This window comes from Fusarium odoratissimum (genome assembly GCF_000260195.1).
Source record: "Fusarium odoratissimum NRRL 54006 unplaced genomic scaffold supercont1.1, whole genome shotgun sequence".
NCBI classification, from domain to species: Eukaryota; Fungi; Ascomycota; class Sordariomycetes; order Hypocreales; family Nectriaceae; genus Fusarium; species Fusarium odoratissimum.
Window position 1 is genome coordinate 2821137 of NW_022158687.1, and position 24653 is coordinate 2845789.

The 24653-nt window shown below is 49.8% G+C and overlaps 10 protein-coding genes across 13 annotated transcripts; 5 read left to right on the forward strand and 5 right to left on the reverse strand.

Annotated features, from left to right (window-relative positions):
- The first annotated feature begins 73 nt into the window (after positions 1–73).
- FOIG_00986 (uncharacterized protein) lies at positions 74–2669 on the forward strand. The gene is made up of 3 exons (XM_031197515.1): positions 74–961; positions 1014–1752; positions 1808–2669. Exons 1-3 carry the CDS (start codon positions 583–585, stop codon positions 2205–2207), a joined length of 1518 nt encoding a protein of 505 aa, XP_031073282.1. The 5' UTR covers positions 74–582; the 3' UTR covers positions 2208–2669.
- FOIG_00987 (exoglucanase type C) lies at positions 2651–7032 on the reverse strand. Of its 4 annotated transcripts, none has more exons than XM_031197517.1 (4): positions 6529–7032; positions 4037–6476; positions 3411–3977; positions 2651–3341 (listed from the first exon to the last, which is right to left on the reverse strand). In XM_031197517.1, exons 2-4 carry the CDS (start codon positions 4643–4645, stop codon positions 2973–2975), a joined length of 1545 nt encoding a protein of 514 aa, XP_031073284.1. In that variant the 5' UTR covers positions 4646–6476; positions 6529–7032; the 3' UTR covers positions 2651–2972. The 4 variants fall into 4 exon arrangements, with proteins under 4 accessions (XP_031073284.1, XP_031073286.1, XP_031073285.1 ...); XM_031197519.1 differs by having other exon boundaries at positions 4037–6456; positions 6529–7015; XM_031197518.1 differs by having other exon boundaries at positions 4037–5447; positions 5502–7015.
- On the forward strand, positions 5464–5766 carry FOIG_00988 (uncharacterized protein; the record flags this gene model as incomplete). Its single annotated transcript, XM_031197520.1, has 1 exon — positions 5464–5766. One exon carries the CDS (start codon positions 5464–5466, stop codon positions 5764–5766), a length of 303 nt encoding a protein of 100 aa, XP_031073287.1.
- Positions 7033–7130: 98 nt separating the features above from the next.
- FOIG_00989 (uncharacterized protein) lies at positions 7131–9739 on the reverse strand. The gene is made up of 2 exons (XM_031197521.1): positions 7824–9739; positions 7131–7775 (listed from the first exon to the last, which is right to left on the reverse strand). Exons 1-2 carry the CDS (start codon positions 9471–9473, stop codon positions 7683–7685), a joined length of 1743 nt encoding a protein of 580 aa, XP_031073288.1. The 5' UTR covers positions 9474–9739; the 3' UTR covers positions 7131–7682.
- A 125-nt stretch (positions 9740–9864) lies between these two features.
- FOIG_00990 (uncharacterized protein) lies at positions 9865–10650 on the reverse strand. Its single transcript, XM_031197522.1, has 3 exons — positions 10214–10650; positions 10056–10164; positions 9865–10003 (listed from the first exon to the last, which is right to left on the reverse strand). The coding sequence occupies exons 1-3, from the start codon at positions 10569–10571 to the stop codon at positions 9991–9993; spliced, it is 480 nt and encodes a 159-aa protein (XP_031073289.1). The 5' UTR covers positions 10572–10650; the 3' UTR covers positions 9865–9990.
- Positions 10651–11464: 814 nt separating this feature from the next.
- FOIG_00991 (uncharacterized protein) lies at positions 11465–12366 on the forward strand. Its single transcript, XM_031197523.1, has one exon. The coding sequence runs from the start codon at positions 11495–11497 to the stop codon at positions 12086–12088; it is 594 nt and encodes a 197-aa protein (XP_031073290.1). The 5' UTR covers positions 11465–11494; the 3' UTR covers positions 12089–12366.
- A 545-nt stretch (positions 12367–12911) lies between these two features.
- On the forward strand, positions 12912–14552 carry FOIG_00992 (uncharacterized protein; the record flags this gene model as incomplete). Its single annotated transcript, XM_031197524.1, has 4 exons — positions 12912–13283; positions 13696–13902; positions 14040–14467; positions 14517–14552. Exons 1-4 carry the CDS (start codon positions 13145–13147, stop codon positions 14550–14552), a joined length of 810 nt encoding a protein of 269 aa, XP_031073291.1. The 5' UTR covers positions 12912–13144.
- A 36-nt stretch (positions 14553–14588) lies between these two features.
- On the forward strand, positions 14589–14750 carry FOIG_00993 (uncharacterized protein; the record flags this gene model as incomplete). The annotated part of the gene is made up of 1 exon (XM_031197525.1): positions 14589–14750. One exon carries the CDS (start codon positions 14589–14591, stop codon positions 14748–14750), a length of 162 nt encoding a protein of 53 aa, XP_031073292.1.
- A 186-nt stretch (positions 14751–14936) lies between these two features.
- On the reverse strand, positions 14937–15868 carry FOIG_00994 (methylisocitrate lyase; the record flags this gene model as incomplete). Its single annotated transcript, XM_031197526.1, has 2 exons — positions 14937–15665; positions 15713–15868. The coding sequence occupies 2 exons, from the start codon at positions 15866–15868 to the stop codon at positions 14937–14939; spliced, it is 885 nt and encodes a 294-aa protein (XP_031073293.1).
- Positions 15869–16305: 437 nt separating this feature from the next.
- On the reverse strand, positions 16306–24562 carry FOIG_00995 (uncharacterized protein). Its single transcript, XM_031197527.1, has 2 exons — positions 23094–24562; positions 16306–23042 (listed from the first exon to the last, which is right to left on the reverse strand). The coding sequence occupies exons 1-2, from the start codon at positions 24473–24475 to the stop codon at positions 16490–16492; spliced, it is 7935 nt and encodes a 2644-aa protein (XP_031073294.1). The 5' UTR covers positions 24476–24562; the 3' UTR covers positions 16306–16489.
- Positions 24563–24653: the final 91 nt, after the last annotated feature.

Below are 24653 nucleotides of genomic sequence, written 5' to 3' on the forward strand. Positions count from 1 at the left end.
TCAACGTTCGATAAGAGGGATGGATACATACATGGAATCGATATACATGCTCGACTGCCTTATCGTCAAGTACCAGGGGTCGAGTTACGAGCGTGAATGGTGGGTGTAAATGCTGTCTCTTCTACTGAATAGTCAAGTTAAAATTTCAGGAGACAGCAAGAACAACAGAAAGAAAGTCAGGCCATTCAAATTGAGACATCAGATTTAACACACAATTAGAGGCTTATGGATGGTGGGGAAGGTGCGTCCGTCCGTAAACCATCCATAGGTAGCCGCAACGCAAACCGCAACCGCATCCTGGGGTTGGGTCTGGGGTTAACCTAGGAAAGACATAGTCTGGGGTCTGGGGGCAAGAAAGACGGCTCTAGCCTCTGGGGGTCCCTTCCTCGTCTCGAAGATAAAAAGATAGCAAGGGAAGCATCATCTTCACTCCTTCTCTCCTCTGTTCTTCGTCCCACTATCCTCATTCTCTTCTCTGCCTCTTTTTGAGATCGACCTTTCTCATTCTTGAGTCATATAATCGGCAACTCTAGATAAAAGACACCCGAAAAAAAGAAAGGCTCAGGGCCAAACACCGCCAACATGCCCAGCAAGACCAGAGTCTACAACTGGTTCATTGCCATGGTAGCTGCGTCTTGTATGACGCTCTACGGCTTTGACTCCAGTGTTTTCAACGCTCTCCAGGCCTCGGAGAACTGGCTGAACTGGTTCAATCTCGATCTCAAGAATGACAGTTACACTGTCGGTCTCATCAACACATGCTACACCATCGGTGCCATCGTTAGTGGTTTCTTCATCGGTGGCCCCCTGGCTGATTGGCTCGGTCGACGTGCCGGTATGGGTATTGGTTGCTTCATCACCATCATCGCCGCTATCATCCAGGCTTTTGCCCCTAAGGGAAAGCTTGGTGTCTTCATTCTCGGCCGTGTCCTCATCGGTATGGGTCAGGGCACCGCTCTCAGTAAGTTATATACTTTCACCAGCTCCTGTGACTGGTCACTGACTTCCTTCAGCTGCTGGCCCTGTTTACATCGGTGAAGTCTCCCCCCCTGAGATTCGAGGTCAGGTTATGACCTTCTGGCAACTCTTCTACTCGGTCGGTGCCTTTATTGCCTACTGGATCAACTTCGCCTGTGGCAAGAACCGAGAGAAGCTCGGCGAGTGGGATTGGCGCATGGTTGTTATCTTCCAGGTCCTCGTTCCCATCTTGGTCATCATCCTGCTCCCATTCCAGCCAGAGTCTCCCCGTTTCCTTATCAAGAAGGGCAAGATCGACGATGCCCGGTCCGCCCTTCGAAGTATCCGTGACACTGAGGAGGAGGTTGAGGATGAGGTCCTGGCTATCCAGGCTGCTATCGAGTACGAGAAGGAGGCCATCAGCCCTGGATACCGTGCCCTTTTCAAGGACCCCTCTATCAGGAAGCGCTTCGGTATTGCAGTTGTCCTCAACGTCGGCCAGCAGCTCACCGGCCAGGGTACCCTCAACACCTATTCCACTTCCATTTACAAGCAAGTCTGGACCTCGACTGAAAAGATCAACCTCATCAACGCTTTGTGGGCCACCATGGGTATTCTATTCACTTTGAACGCTGTATGGACCGCCGATCGCTTTGGTCGCCGATGGCTCTTTATGGTCGGTGCCGCGGGTATGGCCCTCTGCATGTTGATTGTTCCCGTCATTGGCCTCGCTACTCCCACCCCCAAGACCGAGCCCACTGCTATTGGCATTGTTGTCATGCTCTACCTCTTCATGTGAGTTTTCTTGGTTCTTCGCCTTTCTTGAACGCACACTAACATATACCTACAGCTTCTTCTACAAGCCTTCATGGGGTGCCGGTGTCTGGATGTGGACCAGTGAGGTCTTCTCCGCCAACGTCCGAACCCAGGCCGTCGGTATGGCCTCTCAGTGCCAGAATGTGGCCAACACCATTTTCCAACAGTTCTTCCCAACATTCCTCGCCAAGACCGGCCTCAAGTGCCTCTTCTTCTTCTTTGCCGTCAATATCCTGCTCTGCGTTTTCGTGTTTTTCTTTGTCCCTGAAACCAAGGGTATCTCCCTTGAGCACATGGATACTGTTTTCGGTGGTGCCGATCACACTGAGAAGGGTGCCCAGATGCTCGGCGTTGACGCTGCTCAGCATCAGACCCAGGAGTTCAAGGACGGGGCTGAGATTCAGCAGAGCGAGAAGAAGCGCGAGTCTGTTTAAATCTACTGTAATTGATGGGGGATTTGAGTTAGGATAATTCTGCATCTCGGAATTCGAGATGCGGGAGGTAATCGTTTTAGCCGTGTATCTACCTAGACATACGTGTTGATATAAGGATACATTGAAATATGGAGACATTATTGTGATCCCCAGGAAAAGTCCAGTACCCAGAAAGTGGCACGTCCAATCCAGATCGTGTAGTGGGATATTAGGTGACAGACATCATATCATGAAGTTGACACTGGGGAGCTTTGTCCTCGCATTGGGCTCGAAGCTTCTTTTAACTCAACAGCCTTATCCATACCTTAGAGTCGGTGTTCGCAACACCGATATTATCTCCAAGATCTTGGTCTCCTATGTTGTTCCCACATCATCTTGACGACAGGATTGGCATGCCTTTCTTGGCCACATCGTTTCTTGTCAAGAACTGGATGCAAATGGGCGTTCCAGAAAGCCATAGATTATCTTGGAGAGATATTCGGTAGAACAGCTACTTATACAGAAATTTCAAAGCGAGTCGATTAAGAGATAGGTTGATAACGACAGTTGTAACTATTTTCTACCGATGTATATAATAATAGGGGCAAAGGTCGCTTTTTATTGCGCGAGACAAACGAAGGGCAAAAGAAGAGCACAGAGTACTCGGAAAACTGAAAGCCAACCCCTGTCCTCCCACATCAAGTTCATCTCATCCACACACTTCTCCTTGATCGTCCACTCATCACATCGTTTCTCAATCTCATGCTAGATAGCTCGGCAGCCCCTTTACTGGCACTGGGAGTAGAAGTCGTTGATCTTCTTGCAGGTGAAAGGAGACTTGCAGGTCGTGGGGCCGCTGTAGTTCTGGCCACCGCACTGTCCCCATTGGTCGACGCTGCCGGCAGGGGGGTTGGTGGGAGTGGAAGAACCAGTGGTGCTGCTGCTGGCAGGGGGGTTGGGGGTGGTGCCGTCGCTCTTGTAGGTGCTTCCGATGGGACCGAACTTGATGTTGGAGAAGGAAACCTTAGAGTTGGGAACATCTCGCTCAAGGTCGGAGGGCTTGCCAGAGGTGATAGCGCAAGAACCTCGTTGAGATCCAACCTTGGTAGAGTCGGTTGGGTAGGTAGAGTCGAGCCAGAGCATGTTGGAGTGGTGCTGTAGAGAAAAGTCAGTATGTGGTATTCCTATTTCAGGTATGAATGGGGGGGGTTGCGTTAGACTTACGTCGTGCCAGAGAGACATAACAAGAACCATGGGGGCAGAGAGAGCATCGCTCATGCCGTTCCAGCCACCCTTCTTAGTGAAGTCATCGATATCGCCAAAGACGCTCTTCTGCTTGGAGCAGAAGTCAGAGGTGAGAGAGCTACCGGGGTTGCCTGCAATCTTGGACTCAGAGTTGGCAATGACCTTGCCGTTCTGGACGTACAGACGGGTGATCTCAGAAAGACGTCCGTTGCTACCCTTGTGGAACTGAGTGACAACAGTCATCTTCTTGGTGGTGTCGATGTTGAAGTTGGATCCAGGACCGTAGAAGGTCTTGTTGCCCTGGCGGTAGGCGTTGAAATCACAACCGTCGGCATCGCAAGTACCGCCATATCGGTCACTAGAGTAGGTTCCACCACAAGAGTCGCCAGTGCAAGAGTGCTGTGTGAGCTTGGTGCAAGGATGAGGAGTGAAGGCGGTGGAGATGGAGTTGGCCTCCCAGATATCCATCTCGGGGCAGCAGGTGCCCAGATTACCAACACCAGCGTTGACATCACTGTCAGAGGGCTTCCAGCCTTCAGAGTTGGCCTTAAATACTGGTTAGCGTCTGTCTCAAACCTGCAATCGTACTCTAGGTTAATACTTACAACTCCGTTGATGAACTTGACATCACGAGGGCACTGGGCATCACAGTAGCCAGTTCCGTACTTGGCTCCGGCCTTGTTTCCGGAGTACTTGGCCTTGCCACCATCCTCGTCCATGCTGACGAAGTAGAGGGCACCGTTCAGACCGCAGCCGATACCAGAGACATCGACATCAAAGGTGAACTCGTTGCCCAGAAGCTGGAACATCTGGTAGGTGTTCTCGTTCTCCATGAGGTAGGTTCGGCTGCCGATGTTCTTGCTGTAGGGACCGTTGGTGACGAATCCAAGACTGAGCTGGTTGCCGCTGGAGGTGATTCCGTAGGTACCAGCATAGTCGGCGCCATCAAGACAGCACTTGTCGGCGCAGGTCTTGCCATCGGGGCAGATGGAGGTGTCCCACTTGTTTCCGGTGTAACAGTTGGTAGACCCAGAAGTCTGGTGAGTCCATCGCCAGTTGGCATCAATAACAACGGAGCCCTTGACATCGCTGCAGCCGCTGGATGTACACTTGGACCAGGTCAAGGCAGGCTTGGTCTCGGTGTTCAAAGAGCAGACCTGTTGAGCCCGAGCAGCGGCAATAAGAGCCGAGGCGGTTGCGACGATGCGATACATTGTGAAGTGAAGCTAGACCGTTGGATAGATGAGACTGAGTTGACTGAAGAAGTTGTGATGAGTGATGAGTGGTGAGTTTGATTTGGATTGGGAAACCGAGCTTGTTATATACTCGTCAACAAGAAGATCTGGAACTTAGAAGATCGTCCCCTTCACCCATGTCCAAATTTGAAAGAAAGGAGTGATCAACATCAAGAGAAGCCGCCATACCGATGAGGCTCCATCTTCATAGCCTCAGGAGAGAGTCGGGTCGCGGGCCGCATGCCCTTAGACAGTATGAAGGTAAGAAGAACCTTGCTGAGCCAGTGATGTCTCGCTTGGTGATAACAGGCAAAGCATGGCATGCCTCCAGAGCGGAGACTTGTCGAGTAGAGCCACAACGAGGTACGGTGACTGCAGGGGGCAGTTCCTGAGCCGATCTCCGTGATAGCCTCCGGTGGCGTACGGTAAGTGCCCGATGAATACCTACAATAGCAAAGAGAACGAGTAGGCCGGTCCGCAGTTCCCGAAGGAGAGCAATGTTTGGTCTCCGAAGAGGCTGCACTCACGATCTTCGCTCATTGGAGGAACCTTGTAACTTAGACTAACAAGGCCGTGTAAGAATAAGAGCAAGTTTCCGAATTACTGTTCTCACAGGCCTCTAAAGGATAGGAACATCGTTCGTTTTTCGGGCCGTCGCTTCCATCATCTTTTTGCCGTGGACTAATGAGACCCGTGATATAATCCATAGAATGATCGTGAGGTAGTCTAGTTACCAGTCCCGGAAAGGCAACTATGAGTGAACGGTCACCTTTCAGTCACCCTGCGATCTTAACCATATGGATCTCCGCCCAGGGTTGATTCTACTTAGCCGTACCTCTAGTGAGGAGGCTGACCCCACAACCTGTTGGTTCTCTCAAGGACCCAAAGTTTTGGCCCGTTTGCCACTATTCGAGCATGGCGTTTACCAATTATGCGGTGCCGTCACATCTTCGTCTGGATTCAATATGGAGAAGCCTGTCTTCGAGATCCACAGGTGCCTTGCACCACGGGCACAATGCTCCTCAGTAGATATCGCCTCCATGGGCCGTAGCTCCGGTAAAGATTATATATTCCGTTTGGAGACAATTTATGCATACTGATCTGTTAAGGGAAGTGAAGGGCACCTTTACATCACACTGTCTGTCGAGCATCCGTTTCCAGCTGATCGGTCTTTGGTAGCGCTGATGTTCCTTTTCCCATCTGTAAACCGTAACTCGAAACATTGGCGATGTATATTTGACTTCAAGTTTCAAAGCTCATATGCTCTTGATGGTGGAACAATTACAGCCGTAGAACCTAAGATGAGTTGTCCTGGTAGAGGGGATCTCGCGGTACTTCGGGATTCAATCCGTCCGCTTAAAAGAAGTCTCAAGACGGCAACTGCAGGTATCGTGGAAGAATTTCCGTCAAATTTAGTTTGTTCATGTGTTCGTTGTGTGCCCATGCCCATCACGAAAACAGCTGTTGTTGGTCAGCTGCCGGGCAATGCGGAGGTGGCAGAAGTTAAACCCCTGACATAGCGCATGGAGGTAAGGGTTTGGAGAGCTTTCTCGTCCAAATTCAGCAGTTTCGGATACATCATGACCGAGATAGTGGCTATAACCCCGGCATATTGTTGACTATAGACCAGGATTCTCCTGCCGGTCATGTGTAAAGGCCTTGCCAGGCGAGTAGGCAGGCAACCAGGTCTTGTCTGTGACTGGTAGTCCCATGTGATGGCTGGTGAATGTGCAGCGCACAATCGACACGAATGTTACGGTGATTCAATTGTTCCGCCGGGCCTTGACTGACTGCACTTGGTTTATGAGCACTGTCCAGGAGTGTTATTTGTTTTTCGCCGCCTCAGTTCTGAGAGGTGTTACCTTCTGTTCTTTAATATTCGAAGCACTCGCAACGACAATACAGATTCCTCAGACTGCCGAGGCTCTCGAACGGAATGCCTTTTCCAGACACGGAAGACGGCTAACGAGGGGCATCAAAGTCACCAACCCTGCATGAATCGGCAGCATCTTCTCGGCTCGAACCGCCTTGGGGGCGTCTCCAAGTCGTCCAGTACCCCAGTGGGACGTGATATCCACTGTTTCGGAAGATACAGAATAGCCCATTTCAGAAGTGCGGGGTGTGAGTTAATCGTTCCTTAGGCTGTGATGTGGTGCATTGGAGTGGACGGATTGGATCGTGGAGGAGGTTCTTCCGGATTACCCCAAAGCGTGGTGCGGCTTTGTCTGGGTGGTTCGACAGCCAATGTAATGCTATGCAATAGCAAGGGTCCAGAGGTGACTTGCATATTTGGGTAGTACGCATGATTCTCTGTTGAAGTTATGTATTTTGCCTAACGGGGCCATGTTAAGGATAGAATGAGGTTGTTGTGGTCAGGTTTAGGAAATATGGAGGTCGGGTCAAGCTGGCACACGTGATGACCGCATATCAGCTACAGTGCCTTTCTCTATGAACCATCTACACATGTCTAGACAATGTGAAAATCACATCTTTAGGTAGACCACCTCACACTGCGTTGCTCTTCATACAAACATAATTCTGAGTTAAGCTCAACCCATCTATAATTCAAGATGCTAGAGTGTCAATGGACGCATCACAAACACCCCTTGTAAACCACCGGGCATCAATATAATCTACAAGGATGCGTACTTCGTAATACTGCATCTCATGTCCTTCCCGCAATTACCAACGTTCCAAAGATAGGGGGGAAGTATCATCCACATGAGGAACCCTAAATCCTCCCGAGACGCCGTATAATCATCCCTTCCAATTTCCACCTCCAAAAAGCTTTTGCTCGCAAAAACAAACACCACCATCACCGGCTGTCAGGGTGACGTGTTGCCAGTACTATTCGCCATTCCCCATGAACAAGTGGATGCCGTTCAATTGCCTCGATATTCAGAACTAAAGCATCGAATGACATTTGCCCGGCTCTCCTGCTTTCTTGCGCGGTTTGCAGGAGAAGCCGAGTGCAGCCAGATGTCTTCTCCTTGTCAAAACCGGACTGGTGGGACTTCTATCCACGGATATCTGATATATGGATGTTTTTACTTTGACGGGGCAGTCTCTGGTCACGCTCGTAGAGATAACCACAGTTGGCACATAGAGTCTGAGTAATGTTAGCAATGAAAACGGAGCCGCCAACCCTCGAACTTACTCTTGGACCTGCTGGTCCATCTCTCACAGCCCAGACGCTTGTGCCCCATATCCTGCAGTGCATGCACCTCCATTGATATCTCTCTTGGTCTGTCAAAGCTCCGCCACCTCCGTATCCCCCAACGTCTGGTGTCCCTCGCCCTCCCGGTGTACCACCTCGGCCAAGCGGACTCAGGCTTCGGAAACGCCGCTTCTTTTTGGACCGTTCGCCTCGCCCCATTCTCTCCTCCTCGACTTCCATCGGCGCACCAAAGGGCGTGCCTCCGAGCATTCCTGTGGTAGAGCTGAACCGTGCCGTCTCACGGCGTAATCGACGAACCTCACGTTCTCGGTCGCCTTCTCTCTTCTCAATCTCTTCCTTGCTCAGGAATTCTACCTTCGGCTCCCAGTCATCTCCAAGGTGCTCCGGGTCGTACCTCCAGCCAGCTTCAGAGCCGTGGGCAGCATCGTTTGGTAATTCCTGCTGCATTCCACCCCATCCAGCAACGAGGCCGCCAGCCTCGCAGGCTTCCTTTTTCAGCCGCAGAACCGCTTCGTAGATGGCATGCGTCATTGCCGGTATCCACTCTCCTGTCAGCCCAAGATCTGTACAAGTGACCTTGGCGAACGCTTCAGCGGTTCCGGGCGGATGCAATAGAGACCATTCAAACTTATCAGTGTAGAGCATTGATGCCAGATTAAGGTTCAAGTTGATGATGCATCGATAGGTATCGTCAGGGTTGTAGTCGTCAGACTCAGGAAGAATCGGCGTCGCCTCTGCGGTGACATCGGGAACTTGGGATCGCGAAGGAGTGGCCGCGCCTCCTGTCTGCGCCGGAGTGTCAGGCCGGGAGGCCCCTCGGATGGCGGAGACTGGAGAGTCATCCCGAGACTTCAGCGCGAAGCTTGGCCGCGGTGTCAGTGCAGCAGTCGTGGGCTGTGGAACAGAGAGGGCCTGCGGGTCACTATGAAATAGTGGGTGAAGGGCAACGCCCGAGTATTCTTCAAGTTGCGTCCGGATTTGCTTGCTGATATCAGCAATGACTACCTGCCGGTTTGGCAGATCAAGGTCCTGCACTAGAGTTTGGGCAAACTGATCGGTAGAGATAAGGGTCTCATGCAGATTCCAGCAAAAGATGTCCCGAAGTTTATACGGCACTGTCGCCTCCTGTTGACGATACTGGGGAAGTGAGGTGTCCACTGTACTTGAATTATGCGGCATGGGATATGGAGCTGGTGGGATGAATGCGGGAACATCCACATCGATTCGAATCGGAATCAGGGTGAGAGGCAATGTTGCTTGAACGGCATTCTGCTGGTCGCTCCTCAGCAGCCTGTGTTTGGCGATCCAATCGCGCCAGACGCCCTGCACCTCGACAGGCTCTTTGGTGTCTTTGCCAATCTTGTCGGCGAGGTCTTGTCTGCTGACCGAGTCCTCCTTTCGCAAGCTCCTCAAGCCTGTCGGCCGTCGTCTAGGATCGTCGCTATCATCTTCCAGGTCATCATAACCATCTTCAGCATAATTTATGATCGTCGTCCCTCGCTTTGTGGTTCTCGAAGCCGGTCCGGCGGGCGCGCTGCTTGGTAGAACGGGCGTGAGGAGAGAGTTGTTGTAGGCGCGCAGTCGCGGCGCGTAGCTTGTCAAGAAAGCCTGGGGCTTTGATCGTTCCATTGTGTGTGCTATGAGGTTTCGATGGTCATCTCATGCTGCGGAAAGGGAGCTTCACCAACACGCGAAGAGTCTCTTCTCACTATCGCCGGATGCTGGAACTGATACAAGTGATTCAGATGCCAAAATTTACCCGATGATGATAGCACTATCGATGTGGACTAAAGATGTCGAGATATGTGGAGTTTTCTCTCTGTCGTGATGGCTTCAACGTTCAATGCTTGATGGAGTCGCGCGAACGGGGACCTTTTTCTCAATCGCGTCGCTCGTTGTTCCACCAGGCTGCAGGGCAGAGTGCACGGGCCAATCGACCGACCATGATTATATAAGCCGGTTGCCTACCCTGTAGACATCGTCACATAATTGAAGGACGAGATGGATACCGTGAAGAAAGGTTCTGATTTATCACTACTAGCAAAGCAAACTCTTGATTTCACCGCCTATTTCATGATATAATACCGGATGTTACCGTTCCCTCATCGCATTCTTTGTGATGGCAACCATAAGGGCAGAGGTCACCTCATGCATTCACACTACACAAACCGTCAGTATTTCTTTTTAACTTGATCTCTGAGGATAACATACCAATCTCTGTGGGAAGAGAACATACAAACTGTGTAAAAAACGCAGTGGTTTTCATGATCATATGACTGACCACATCCGACTCGACCTGCCTCAGGACCCATGCATTCACCTCAGCCATTAGGATGTGAATATTTTGACGGAGCGTAGAAATCACTTACGGTAGTTATAGTAGTCCTCTGATACACGGTTGGGCCTGTAATTGGCAGTGAGCCAGAAGTTCGCAGCAGTCTCGAAAGTACGCCTATGTGGTTGACCCGCGCATGTGGCCGAGATCTCTTTGTATACAGCGGTTCTCTCTGGCTTGCCAGGTGCCACGGCGCCACAGCCCAATTGGATGGCATAGTCTTGCGCATTGGAGGCAAGGGCAGGGTCCCAAATCAAAGGACGGTACCCATTTGCATTACGTGCTGAATTGAGCCTGAGTAGGCCATGGACGATGTCTTGCGACTCTATAACCGAATCTCCGGGACGGAAGTCCATGCAACACAACGAGGCACCGAGAGCTGTGAGTCGCATGACAAGAAAACTGAGGACCTATTTTCTAAGTAATGAAAAGACTTAGGTAAGTTTAGTATATCTTAGCAAGCCTTTAGACTAGTGTACTTCAATACCTAGATTTAATGTCAGAAGTTTTCTTTCTCCCTGAGGGGTACCTAATGTACAGCTATGAATCGTACTTGTGAATCTGCTGGTTGATATTCTACTGGGTTAAGCTCTGACTGACCTTTGAGTGGAAGTGCGATGGATGAATTCGGCGTGATATGCTACCAGGGTCGATTGAAGATCCTTTGGGTTGAAGGAAGAATGTTGGCCTAGGTGCTGAGAAGAAGAAGAAAAAAAAGAGAAAAAAAAAGAGGTAACTGGTACTAGCACTGCCTGGTTAAGGCAGAAATTTCGTCATTGAGGTAGATGAACCTTATTAGGTTTTGACTTCTGTGAAAGTCGGCAAGAAGAAGTCTTCACTTCATAGGAGGAAGGGAGGATGGAGATGTGAGGTAGCTACTACCTAAGCTACCTACCTAGGTAGGTACCTTGTGTAAGGTAGGATTTAGTGACGAGGGACTCGCGGTACAATTGCTTAAAGACTGTTATAAGGTAGAGAAGGAGAGTACTTGCTGATCCATCACTCTTCGATACACTCTATATTTATAAAGACATAATCGGAAAGCTGAAAGATAAGTATTATTATTAAGTTCATGCTTAACCTTAGCTTAGAAGATCATCAGCTAATCGTATAAAAGAGATACGTAGCTCTACTTCGCTTCCGGATATCCAAGTCAGGGAAGATAATCAAGGCAAAGACGGCATCTATCTTTCTCCTGTAGCAGTGAAAGATGTGTAAGTGATAGGAACGATATGATTCGCTGACCTTCCACCATCTTTCCTAACATGGGTAGCCCCACAAATGACGTCTCAAGACCAAGATCTTTCTTCTTCTAATGAAAACATCTCCCCGACCTTCACCTTCCAAGTCAATCAAATTTCGCAAAATGGCCTCACGGGCGCCTTCCTTCGCCTCCAAAGTCCTGCGCCAGCTGCCAAAGCAACCGCAGCGCTCCTTGCCGTTCCTGCGCGCTTCTTTTATTCGTCCTGCCACTACAAACCTCCAGTCTTTCCGCGCAGCGCATAACATTCCACGACCACCTACCCAAACATACGCCAAACCGAAATCTGAGCAGGCGCAAACTGGCGAGCCGCCAAAAAGCGAAGGAGAAAGGCCCGAGATCAAGGCGTCACACTACCAGTTATCATTTACGTGCATTCCATGTGGCCATCGCTCTCACCACAATGTCTCTAAGCAGGGCTACCATTATGGCTCTACGCTCATCACATGTCCTGAGTGCAGGAACAGACACGTCATCAGCGACCACTTGAACATCTTTGGCGACAGAAAAGTCACCATCGAAGACCTTATGAGGGAAAAGGGTCGTCTTGTTAAGAGGGGAAGTTTAGGCGAAGACGGCGATATTGAGTTTTGGCCAGAGGAATCTCTTCCAGGAGACATTCAAGCTGGTAATAACGAGAGCTCATGATAGCATGTGACTAGAGGGATGTAACAGTAGAGTGAAAAATGTGAGGTTTGTCAAATGCCTAGGTTGGGCAAAAGCATTGGGTGGCGTTGATGGGATACCCTCCACTGAGGGCCCGGGACTGAAAACATAGACCTGGAATTAAAACAAGCTTATTCTCTTCTATCTTAAGCTTTGCGTATTCTTGAATGATAATATTGTACTCTTATACATCAGGGTTATTCTAAATTTACATATTGTGTTATGTTAAAAAACCACCTTATTTTGTTATCTTGCTTGCTTGCCTTCGGCTTCACCTTATTTGTTGCTAGATTGGCATTTCGATAATGAAATTATAAATCTACACTTAAGTTTGCTTGTAGAGGAGAACTGGACGTCTACCTGCTGGGTCTGGTTGGTCGGAAACACTTCTCTTGCTTAGGCTTTCATCACTATTGCTCGCTGAGCATCATCTTAAATCCCTGGAGGCTGCATGCAGGTCCATGAGCCTATCAATACAAAACAAATCAGTACTACCTTATGATTTACAAACTTCATGTCATGTTCACCATGGTTCAGAGTCCAGTCACACGCCCCAGAGGTGAAGGGAGGTGAAGCCCAAAATGATATTCAGCTATGGCCGTCTTGTGCTGCTTACACATGGACGTTGGATTGGGAATAATAGTGTTTCCGCTTCTCTATGCTCTAGCCTGTTTCAAGTAAAAACAATATGCCTGAAACTTAAACCCAGCGTCGATCTGCCGAAGAATCCGCAGTCGGAATTCCGTACATACATAACTAATGCTCGCTGATCGTGGGGAAGTTGTCCCAGCCCCCGACCCAGAATTCATAAGTCAACCGTTCGGGCAATACGGCGGCCCTTGTCAAACTGCCTCCAGCAGTTTCAGAGGAGTCAATCATGCATATGACAAGTCGCATGAAAGCCTGTGCTCGTTGCAGGCGACAGAAGGTTCAAGACTTCCTTGGGCCCAGGACAACTGAGATCTGCTAATTCATGGCTTGCAGTTGAGGTGCGACTTGTATCAGCACCCCGGACAGCCATGTTCACGTTGCAAACGCATGCACATAGAATGCAACAATATAGTGGAAGCTCCAGAGGCTACTGTGGACGCTTCGCCAGCTCGGTCTGATCGCACGGCTGTAGGAACTTCAAGCAGTGCCTTGATCTATACCGCTGCGGAGCCATCACTTGAAGGAGGTAAACTGCGAATCGTACTTGAAAGAGTCTTCCCTCCTGTTTTGGACAATAATTGCCACAGGCTCCAGGCACTTGGAGCATGCCACGAAGCTGCACCGGATAGCTGTTCAACACATCAGAGGCGGAACATTCCAGCCCCTTTTACACATTACGAACCCTATTACAATTATTAAAATCTCCCTGATTCTGTGTCTCTGGCCTCTACCAGTGGACACAATGTGGAAAGACCCTTCACATGTGTATACAGGCACAGCCCATTCTCTCGCTGTTCAGAATGGGCTTTTCGTCAACGGTCACGAGCAAGACTTTGCAAGGACGCATACTTCTTTGTCCAAAGAGATCAGAGATATTAGGGCTCATCTCTGGCTCAACTGTTGTTTAGTATTTCAAGCCTAAGTTCTCTTGTCTGTAGAATTATGGTACTCGCTCAACGTGAACAGTACTAGCCTGTGCGATGGCCTCCCATATCTTTCCATCTCCGAATCCAAGCCCTACCAGAGGAAAACTAGGCTCGAGGAGATTGTGGACGCCTCATTCCATTGCCGCATCAAGTGCCACGACATCTTAATTGATGCCACTAGAGCATTTGGCGACATCATAGACGAGCAGGGCGAGGGCAGTAAGTCGTTGCTACCACTAATCAGGATCTTCAGTGAACAAGTGGAAATCGTCCCACTTCCTCTCTGTGATGACTTATGTATGTGTGAGCCAACTTTAAGTAAAGTGTCATTGGACTGAATTTAATTGACTTACCAGGCTACCTTACCCGGTGCTGCACCCGTCTCGCAATATCAGCCTACTACTTCTTCCTACAGAGTCATGACTTTAAGAGACCAGGCCTGATTACAACCTTTTCAATAGCCACAGAAGTTCTTGATGCCGTGTCTCGCTTAGATGCCATGCAGGACTTCGCGTTATATGCTTCAAACTACTATACGCGCATGGCCTTGCTAGCGGCGTTTTGCATCCTACGACTAGTCAGGAGCCAGCTGAAAGAGCACATTGACCTACGTGATGCTCAACAGTCGTTATTCAAGGCGATATCATTCGTCAAAAGGCGTTCCATGCAACACGGCGACCTTGATGAGAGGTATGGGACGATCCTCTCGCAGTTGTGGTCAAATAGCGATTCGATGGATACTACTACAGCTAATGGGCTGGATCTGAGGATCCGTAGTCGTTTGGTACGTGCAAGAGAAGATGCCCCCAGGTCTACTCACCTAACTACCATAGTTTATGAGCGTGGCATTTGACTCTCTTTGGTGGTGACGAGTCGAATACAACGGGCAAGGCAGTCCATACGACATGAACAGGACTGCGCCAGAATCTGTCCAGACGGGTGCCACAGATGCCAGCACGTATTGGAACTCGACAGCTGCGCCTGTAGGCGACAGCTTCGGATCATCCAACTTCCCCGAGGTGTACATGGACTGGAACTTCCCTCTGGATCTTGACTATATTGGATAGAGAGAGCATGGATACTTCAAGGAGCTACATACAGCGTCTTCTAAGCAAAACGTTTTGATAGCCAGCCTCGAGCGTAGCATGGCATCCTAGGACGTATCAGTCCACGCCACCTTCAAAGTTGGAAGCTCCAGCCTCCTCATCAATTTTCATCGACTCATCGAGCCCGCATACTCGGAATAGGTCATATTATTGCAGTATTAGATTACTGGATTCTGGGGCGGATATTTGTATCTTCACCTGTGGTGTAAGCTCGGTATCTGCTAAACCTGTTTCCTTCAGCTTTTGCAGACCAGCCTCGATTGCAGTATAAGCCGGAGCCAGCGTGGCCAGCGGCACAATCATCATGCTGAACCCCAAGCCTTTTGCTTCTTTAGCTGAGATTTTCGGCGTGACGCTATTCTCCACCATATTCAGCAACGCTGGCCATGGTGCGAGATCTGCGATCATCCGCCGCGCTTCTTCGACCGATCGAAGACCCTCAGGGAAAGCAGCATCAGCTCCAGCATCGCGTGCAGCACGGAGCCGTGCCAGTGCTTCTTCATATCCATGCTTCTGGATGGAATCTGTTCGTGCAATGATGACTATATCGCTTCCAATCCTTCGGCGTGCTTGCACGGCAGCCCGTATACAGGCCAAATACTCTTTCAAGTCCACCAGGACCTTTCCAGCGAGATGAACGCATCGCTTGGTCTGCACCTGGTCTTCGATATGTAGCGCCCCGACACCTGAGCGCGAATACTGTTCAACCGCACGTGCCACCATGATTGGTCCGCCGTATCTGGTGTCCGCGTCGGCAATGACAGGCGTAAATGGTGACAAACTGGCGATCATTTCTGCGCTCCGCCGCATGTCGTTCAGTGTTGCGATCCCTAGGTCAGCACATCCGTGAACGGATGCCGTGACTCCTGCCACAGTCTATACTCGTCAGTCCAAGTTTTGATAGCAAAGCATAGCAGACTAACCATGTACAGGACATCAAATCCAACCTCGAGCGCAATGCGCGCAGAGAATCCATCGTGTACACCCGGAGCAAGGATGAAACCACCCGCTTCTATCCTTTGGCGTAACAACTTCCCCGCAGTGATAGTTGTACAGACATCCTCTCCTTGTGAGCTCATGATTGAGTTGTATGGTGTAGGGGAATGCTGTTCTGATGAGTTTTGAGCCTTGTCTAGGTAGACCTATGTTGCATTGCGATTTATTTGATTCGGAATCAATCCGTTGTCAAGCCCCTTTTCGTGTATTTGTTCAAGATGGGTTGGAGTGGGACTTGGGAGTTCCTAACTATGACGAGCTTCAGCGATGCTGAACGCTCGGAATTCCGAATGTCTGGTCCAACTCAAGCATGCTGATGAACACAGGTCGTGGTATCAGCACAAGACGTCATTTCGTGTAAAGATTCCATACCACAGTTCCCGGGCGTCGGATGGAGACTGGTGTGCTGATGGCTGGCGCAGAGGCCGATATCCGATTCTTGGATTGGATTGGATTGGAAGCCCCAAGAAAGATACGAGTCCAGCTCATGCAGGACTGGTTTATCAGAATTATATTGTTCCAACTGATAGGTAGCCCTCGCGTGGAGAGATAGTGGAATAAGTTGCAACTGGTAATGGCTGAATTTTCCTTTCGTCTTCTTCTACAAATGACTTTTACTATATGTCCAGATCATGACGCCGAGAAACAATCTACCTAATGACAAGAATCCCTAACGCCAGTTGATGCAACGTCGTTCATCGTCCTCACCACCGCTTGAAAGACTGTCGCATGACCTTCTGCTCCTTTGATCGAGTCTTCTTGCGCTCCTTATTCTTCTCAAACTTCTTTCTCTTATCTCGTCCATACTTCTCCGGTTGTGCCAGTGCCTCAATCTTTCTCTTGCTTGAACGCTGTTCTCTCTTGGCCCTCACCTCCTCTCGAATAGCAAGAAGTTGCTTCGAGTACTCAGCCGTACCAAATTTCTTTTGCAGGGAATCCATGAGGATCTGCGCTCTTGTCTTGAGGGCCTCGTGTTTCGTCTTGAAGAGTTCATCGTTGGAGAAAGGGGGTGCAATGGAGGGGTCAGTAAGATTGTGAAGGGGTACGAGGATAGTCTTGAAAGATGGTCGCAGGCGATCGGCTGAAGATCTCCGGCAAATTGTTTCAAGAAGCTCCATCGCAGCCACCTTTGGTGTGATGGCAACAGCCCTAGGGGGGATCTCTCGTCGAATGATATGAGAGATCTTCCAGAACAGATGTTGAAGATCAGTCTTTCGTTGTGTCCCCTCAGCCTGCTCTTCTTCCTCTTCCTCGTCCTCGTCCTCTTCCTCCTCATTCTGCTGCTCTTGCTCGACATCATCGTCAGACCTCTCCCCTTCAGTTACAGGTCGAAGAGGGAGGCGAGGAGCCAAGAAAGCAAGGACCTGGACAGCTTCCGCTCCGAGCTTCTCGTCAATGTCTCGAGTCGCCAAGACACCCAAACCAAGTCTCACCAGATTTTGGACCTTCGGCAAATCAAGTGTAAGACCATGGCTGCCGACCACTGCTTCGCCAACCGCTACGTCACTGGCTTGCTGAGCAAAATCAGCCAGGTATGAGCTTGTCAGTCCAATAGATGACAATTTGACCGAAGTCGATTGATGTGACAGGCATCTCAAGATGCTGGACCACATCTTCTCGCTGCTGCTTGACAGAATCTTGTCAGGGAACACAGACAACGAGACCCGGATGACTTCAAGTGCCGCGTCTAAGAGTTCTCCATCGGCCTCTCGAATATCCTCCGCCTCAATGACGCTGCTGATCTTTCCTAGAACGAGCTTGAAATCCTTCTTGTTCTTGGATGCATTTTCGTCGGACTCTAGATAGAAGCCGAAAACCTGGAAGGCAAGCTTGAGAACTGCCTCATTTCCGTCTTGATCTAGCCATGTTCGCACAAGTCCGAGGAAAGTTTGAGTCCTCTCTTTGTCAGCCTTGCGGAATATCTCCTTTAGTAGTCCAGCAGCTGCAACTTGACACTTCTCGCTGTCATCATTGGCAAGGACAAAGAATAGCGGAAGGAAACATGTGGAGGAGATCTCTTGCACAAAGTCATCTGATGATTTCATAAGAAGCAGGTGAACAATCTCCATGACAGATAGCCGGCCACCCTCTCGCTCGTATTTGAGATTGGCAACAATGAAGTTCAGTTGTTTAGCCCATCTGGCCTTCTTCTGGGGATATTCACGAATGAATTGGAAAAAGGCACCTCGAGCAAGGTCACGAGTGTCCTTATCATCATTGGTGATCATAACTGTGCCAACATAGTCCAGAGTGTCGTAAACGGCGGCGGTTTCCAGATGTCGGTCCAGAACCGACCGCAGAAAGTTGAATGTGACATGGCGGTAAAGGGGTTCAGTGAGATCGTCCTTCAACTTGGCAAGGAGCATATCAACCGCCGCATCCTTCACGACAACATCACGACGCTCTCGAAGGACAACCGCTAGCATTTTGAGAGCTGCTTGAGATAGGTCGGTTGTGGTAGAGACTGCCATGGAGATGCTCTTGGTTGCTTCCTTCACTGCAACCTTGTACAACTTGGATCCCTCATCGTCAAGGAATGGCACTTTGACAATGACAGCGAGTAGTCGGAACGCTGAGATCTTCACTTCGTCCTCTCCACCAACCATAGCATCGCCAAGAATGGGAATGAATCCGGAAATGTTGGTAGGGGTTCGCAAGCTATCGTGCTTCTTCAGTATTGCTCTCAGAATGTCCACCGCGAAGCGGATTAGCTTGTATGTGTGCTTAGTCGTTTTGCCTCGATCGCCGCTCTTCTTCGCACCCTTTTGGACAAGGTATTTCTTAACTCGAGGGTCCAGCTTCTCTTCAACTTCAGGCTTTTGAGAGTTGTAGACGTCCTGAATGACCTCATAGCAGAAAACAAGGGTATCGCGGCTTTCGGCGGCAGGGTTTTGCAGAAGTCCGGCCGTAATACGCGCCATCAGGGTATCAAGCTTACGAACCATCTTGAGATCAACCTTTTGCATCAGAAGCGCGCGTAGTGGCTTGACCAGTTCGATAAGCCGACTGATCGAAGCGTTCTTGGCTATAAGCTCCATCGAGTCTTGACTCTTGCTGCTCTTGATCTCCTTGGTCTGGGTGGTATAGCCCTCAGCGTCCTTCTCTTGGCCGATGACACCGAAAATATCATCCATGATGACCGTTACGACAAAGGTAAGGCAATAGTCCAAATCACCAGGAGAGCAGATAGGGATGATTGCAACCAGAATGGAGTGCATGGTGTATGAAAGCACATGGAGCTGGTAACCTCTGGTCAGAGCTCCTCGCAACTCCTTCAGGATGAAGCCAAAGTACGAGGAGCCGAGGATAACAGCAATCTTGACTAATGTGTCTCGAGCCATATCACGAGCTTCGACAGACTTGCTGCGAAGAATGTGACTAATATCAGTCAAGACACCAGCCAGTTTCTGGTCCATTTGGTCCGAGGGCAGCAACTTCAGAAGTCTGACAATGATCACGCCAACGGGGACACGGTAGCTGACTTCCGACTCGTCTTTTTCGTGGAGATGCTTGACAAGCGTGGGCAGGAAGGAATTAGTAACCTCGATGCTCAATTTCTCCGCCGTCGGAATAGTGAGGGGGAGTCTGGTGGTGGCTGATGACGATGCATCAACCTCATCAATCTCCATGCGCTCCTGCGGCTCATTTTCAGCTGCGTCGACAAGTGCATCAGCGACCTTGCTTAAAAGTCGAATTGTTAGCTTCTGTTGTTCGGGCTTGGCTTCAACATAGCCGATGTATCTTTGGAGAGTGGTGCGGTAGTGTTTCCAGTGCAGAGAGCTTGCAAGATTACCGATGGTGATAATTGCTTGAGCACCAAGCCCATGGTCATCAACTCCATCAGCGCGACCAAATATGAAGTGCTCAAGGAGTGGGATAAAGAACTGGGCCAGGTTCTGGCTTCCCATCTCCTTCTGCTTGTTGGCTGCTTCTAAAATATGCAGAGCCTCTAACTGTCTTGCGGTTGCAGGACTTAAGATATTAAAGAAGAAGGTTAGTTCAGCGCTGTCCTCGGTCCGATCATTCAACAATGCGCTGAGGTCAGCTACAGGTTCCCATTCGGGCATTGTTGATAGGAGATGACCCATAACTCGAAGATACTCTCGTCGAGCTGTGTCGGATGGCTCCCGGGCTCCGGCGTAAAGAGCAGGCAAGATGACACCTCTCAAATGAATGTCAAATCTCCCCCTCGAAATTTCAGAAGAGCATGTCGCTGCATCCATAATGAACCGCCGAAGTCCATCGGCCGAGTTGGACGAAAGAATACCGAACTCAGCATCGTCTCGAATGTGATAAGTCAAGTTATGAAGCAAAGGTAGCCACTGCTTTGGAGTCAATGGAGTCTCCCGATCGCCCGAGATTGCACTGTAAGCGGCCAGGCGTCTGTCATAATCCGGCTCATCGATTCGTCCCTCTTTGAAAGAATTGAGAGCTGCACAGAGACCAGCAACTTCCTGGAGGCTGTTATCCTTCCCAGCAATAGCCAGCATGGCCCTTGAAAGAGATTGTCTGTTTTCGCGATCTTTGAAGTAACTGAAAAGAGACGATATAGTGTCATAAACATTGTCGAGAAGTGCTTGGTTCTCAAAAGCAGTGGAACGAGTGACATACTGCTCAACGATGAGCAGGATTCTGCCCTTGAGCTTGGGGCTGACTTTCCGTGGAGGTTGGTTCAGAAGGAAGATGGAGATCTCAATCACGGCTTGAATGTCCTCGGTATCCTGAACAATAGGAGCCATAGTCAGGATTGTCTCAACACAGGCCTCCATTAAGTCATTACTAATCCCGGACATATCCAGAACAGTAGAGATCTGTGACAAGATTGTTTTCGAGTTGGTGTCGAGAAGGTCTGCTTTGATAACCTCATTGAACTCGGACTCCTGTGCAGGCGCAGTAGCAAGTTTGATCAAGTTTCGAATTATAGTAAGAACATGAATTTTGACTTCATCCTTACCCTTCTCAATTGAAAGACATTCAATAACTTTGGGAAGAATACCCTCAGGAACCTTGCTATGTGGTGCAAGGAATAGTGCAATTCTGGGGAGAACAGACCAAGTAGCAAAAAGTTGCAGCATGCCGGAAACCCCCTGTGTTGTCTCGCTGGGCAAATTTTCTAACCTTGGGGCCACAACATCCTCAAGAATGATATCCTGGTATGGTGCCCATTGGAAAGATTGAGCGTTTTGGAAAAGAGCGATCAAACATTTTAACCCAGTTGATCGAATGACCCTGAGAAGCGACTGCGTGCTGGCCTTCTCTTCCTCCTCTTCGCTCTCTGGGCCCATACCCTGTGCGCTGAGTTGACGGCAGGCAAAAACAAGACAGTACAAAACCGCATTGAGGAGTGTATCCAAATAGGGCGTGGCGTTGGTGCCAAGCTCTGAGATGACGGAGGAAATCATATTGAGAAAACCAACTTGCTTCCTGATGGGAAGGATAGGCTCCTCGAAGATCGTCTTTGAGGCGCCGACAACCTTGACATCTTTCAGCTTACCCGTGGCAATGTCCAAAAAGCTCCCCATGTCTTCGATGCTGAGGTTCCGAAGGACTGCCAGCCGAGTGGCCTGCAAGCCATGCCTACCGCTTGCTGCACCCTTCTTGGAAATTGTACGACCGTAAAGCAATCTAAGGAGAACAGGCATCAAATCAGCCCTGTGCTCTGGCTTGATTGCGTTCTCATCTTGAAGGAAGACTGTGAGCTCGTTTTTGAAACGAGCTTCATCTAGAAGGAACTCCAGGTTTTCTTGATAGGTCTTGATCGCCTCCTGTTTCCAGGCGAGAATGGCCTTGAGGGTAACCTTCTGGACCTCAACATCACCATTCTCCATCAATTGCATGAGTGCGGTATAAACCTCTTCATGTTGGTACAAGACCCGGGGGTTGATGAACTGTGAAAAGACACTGAGCATAGCCTTGCGATCGGCGAGAGACCAAGTGGCACCCTCGGAAACATCTTGATCGTTTGCTGAATCAGGGGTTCGGTCTTCACTCGCCCAAGCCAAGAAATGCGGCACAAGGAGCCGCGATCTCCTCTCTGCAATTGAGGGAATCGCGTTAAACACTTTCAGCGCACGAGACCTAGAGTTTCCAGCGGCTGTTTCCGCAGTTTGCTGCTTGTCGTCGAAATTCTGCAGCATCAACTCATCAGGGCGATCAATAATATTCTCCACCTCGGCTGCGACTTCTTCAAGTCGACGCACGTTGGTGCATTCAAAGTCGGAAATGAATGCGGGACGCGAGCTTTGGGTTTCAGGTTGTGAGGGACCCCAGCGAGCTGAGGGAATCTTCAGCCAGCGGAAAGCAACCTCGCAGATTGCCTCTTCTCCGGCCTTGGTCTGTGTGATCTGCTTCATAGTCTCCACCGAATCATCCCACACAGGCGACAGCTTGACTGTCAGCATACCAAACAAGAAAGCAGGCACAGCTCGTTGCAGCCAAGAGCCCTCCTCAAACGAAGCGTAATTCTGACCTAGCTTGCGAAGATGCATGGCGATTGTCCTTGTATGCGCAAGACTTAACGGAGTCTCCTCGGTCTCTATCATAGTCTCGACAGCGTTCCAGTTGTCTGGCGTCGGGCTAAGTGCCTTCAGCAAATTCAAGGACGCCAGCCTCAGATCGTGGGATGGAGAACTCAGGTTTTCAATCAATGATGAAGTCACCGGATCCTCCTCACTGGATGAGCTATCGCTACTGGTACTGTCTTGTCTCCGTGCAATCTCCTTACTTTGCAGGATCTCTTCGTACGCGAGATAGGCATGCAGAAAGCTTACTGACTGGGAGAAACGTGGAACTGCAGCTCGGAGCAGGGGGCTCAGGGTAATGTCGACGGAGCCGGCGGCCTTGCTCATACGAAGGTAAGCATGGAATCCTTGACCAACAATGAAATGAACTTCATCGGATGCCAGGGTAGATGAGGGGCGAAGGGCGAGCTTGAGTTTCCGGAGCAGGAGTTCGGCGATACGAGCATTTGTTGATGGGTGAACAGTCGTCAACTCAAGTATCTGAAGAAGAGCCGAGTATTTTGGCAAGCATCTATCCCGCCAAACTTGAGGATCTTTGTTGTAAGGCCCCCTTTCAGGAAATGGCGAGATTTCTAGGCGCTCGAACTTGGAGACAATCTGATCCTGCCAGCCTTGTGGCATTCTGCAACTGTCTTTTTCACCAGCTGGTGGAAAAGCACGGGTTTCAATCATCTTTGGTAACAGAATGCAAATCATGTCCTCATTAGGTTCCTCAGACCAGTGGTTCGCAATAAATCTAACACAGTCAGCAAATATTCAAAAGCCTCTCTCATCTCAAAATGCTCACCTTTGAAAATCGTTACGGAAGAGGCTTCCAAAGCGCTGGGCATCCAGCTCGCAGAAATAAGAGCAAAAGGGGATGAACCACTTCATGAAGGGCTCCCTGCTCAGTGATTGAGTAAGAGGAACGATATGGGGTATCAATGCATCAATAGGTGCATGGTGCCAGACAATGGCAATATTGACGATAACAAATTTCCAAACAGCACTTGCGGCATCATGTGGTACTTCCAGACCAGCTTTAGTAACCTCAGATAACAGTTCGACAAAGTTCTTGATAAGTGGTGCCCAGTCCGTAAGGCGATTTCCTTTCCGAACACCAGCCATGGTGCCGTATATCCGGAAGAGAGGAACTGCTTGCCACTGGCGATCAGCAGGAGACACACGCTCCATGTTGGCTCGAATGGTCTCATGGACTCCGGTAGCGAAATCTCCAAAAGTATCAGCAGTCGCGTGGTGGATAACACTGGTGAGAACGCCACAGACGACATCGGTCCAAGTGGTGTCTTCGGTGAGAGTTCGCTCCTCCTCGGGAATTGCATCAACGAGAGCGGCGAAAACAGCCGGGCCAGTTGAGTGGATGATATTATCAGTACCCTTGATTGCCTCAGCAAACATATTCATCAATCCGTCCTTGTACAAGGTAAACTGGCGGTCATCCTTGATACTCAAAAGATCATCTCGCGCGCGTTCGACCAGGCGCTTCAAAGCTGTCTCGCGGTGTGAGGGGGCTGCTGCTTTCTTGACCAAGAAGCTGAGGGCTTCAGCCGCAAATCGAGCAATATGGGGAGGGTGTCGTGACTTTCCGAGAAGGGGCGCCATGACATTGAAGGTTGGTCGTAAGTCTGGTACAAGAAGCTTTGACAGGTACTTGAACAAAAAGGCGAGGGCGCCAAACGTCCACTCTATAACATCGACATCCTGGGGCTTCGCAGCAATAGCCACAATCAAATCCAAACTCCTGCCATAATGTTTCTCAAATCGAACTCCCAGATCATGCGAGAAGGCGGTGAGAAGGTCCAAAAGGGGCTCCAGAGCTTCCTTATCCTGTCCTGCTATGAAATCGGCCAACAAGTCCATTATCCTCTGTTCGAAATGGAGGAGTTGCGGGAGGCTCTCGCATAGCGGCCAGACCTTGGTCTTGAACGCAGAAAAAGGTTTCGAGACATTGAGTTCTCCCCATTTCTGAAGCCCGGTCTGGAAATAGGACGTTGTGGTGGAAAGGTCTTCGGTATCGAGGTCATGGCGGCGAACCTTTCGCAATGGTTGGAGCGAGTTGAATTTGGATATTTTCGTAGTAAAAGACTCCCATCGGTGGTTCTTTTGATGGGGTGTTGTATTTTTGTTCTTCCGCGCCTTGGTGATGCGCCCTGATGAGTTGGACGGCATCTTGGCGGTATGACTTTGTGGAAGGACAAAATTCTCAGACTTGAAGATCCAGATCTTGGTGCGAAAAAGAGCTTCACATACCGCGAAAATGCGTCCCTCCAAAACTTTTTTGCCGGCTGATAGGCGGTAAAACCGATAAGGCGGCGCTAATGCAGGAAGCCCCACTATGACCAATCAT

Bases quoted from the DNA above. Each gene is read 5' to 3' on its own strand.
- FOIG_00986 (XM_031197515.1), top strand. From the start codon at position 583: ATGCCCAGCAAGACCAGAGTCTACAACTGGTTCATTGCCATGGTAGCT. The intron at 962-1,013 runs GTAAGTTATATA...GACTTCCTTCAG, and splicing joins GGGTCAGGGCACCGCTCTCA to CTGCTGGCCCTGTTTACATC. The intron at 1,753-1,807 runs GTGAGTTTTCTT...ATATACCTACAG, and splicing joins GTCATGCTCTACCTCTTCAT to CTTCTTCTACAAGCCTTCAT.
- FOIG_00987 (XM_031197517.1), bottom strand. From the start codon at position 4,645: ATGTATCGCATCGTCGCAACCGCCTCGGCTCTTATTGCCGCTGCTCGG. The intron at 3,978-4,036 runs GTAAGTATTAAC...CCAGTATTTAAG, and splicing joins TCAAGTTCATCAACGGAGTT to GCCAACTCTGAAGGCTGGAA. The intron at 3,342-3,410 runs GTAAGTCTAACG...TTTTCTCTACAG, and splicing joins TTATGTCTCTCTGGCACGAC to CACCACTCCAACATGCTCTG.
- FOIG_00989 (XM_031197521.1), bottom strand. From the start codon at position 9,473: ATGGAACGATCAAAGCCCCAGGCTTTCTTGACAAGCTACGCGCCGCGA. The intron at 7,776-7,823 runs GTAAGTTCGAGG...AACATTACTCAG, and splicing joins ATGGACCAGCAGGTCCAAGA to ACTCTATGTGCCAACTGTGG.
- FOIG_00990 (XM_031197522.1), bottom strand. From the start codon at position 10,571: ATGCGACTCACAGCTCTCGGTGCCTCGTTGTGTTGCATGGACTTCCGT. The intron at 10,165-10,213 runs GTAAGTGATTTC...CTAATGGCTGAG, and splicing joins AGAGGACTACTATAACTACC to GTGAATGCATGGGTCCTGAG.
- FOIG_00991 (XM_031197523.1), top strand. From the start codon at position 11,495: ATGAAAACATCTCCCCGACCTTCACCTTCCAAGTCAATCAAATTTCGC.
- FOIG_00995 (XM_031197527.1), bottom strand. From the start codon at position 24,475: ATGCCGTCCAACTCATCAGGGCGCATCACCAAGGCGCGGAAGAACAAA. The intron at 23,043-23,093 runs GTGAGCATTTTG...TGACTGTGTTAG, and splicing joins TTCCGTAACGATTTTCAAAG to ATTTATTGCGAACCACTGGT.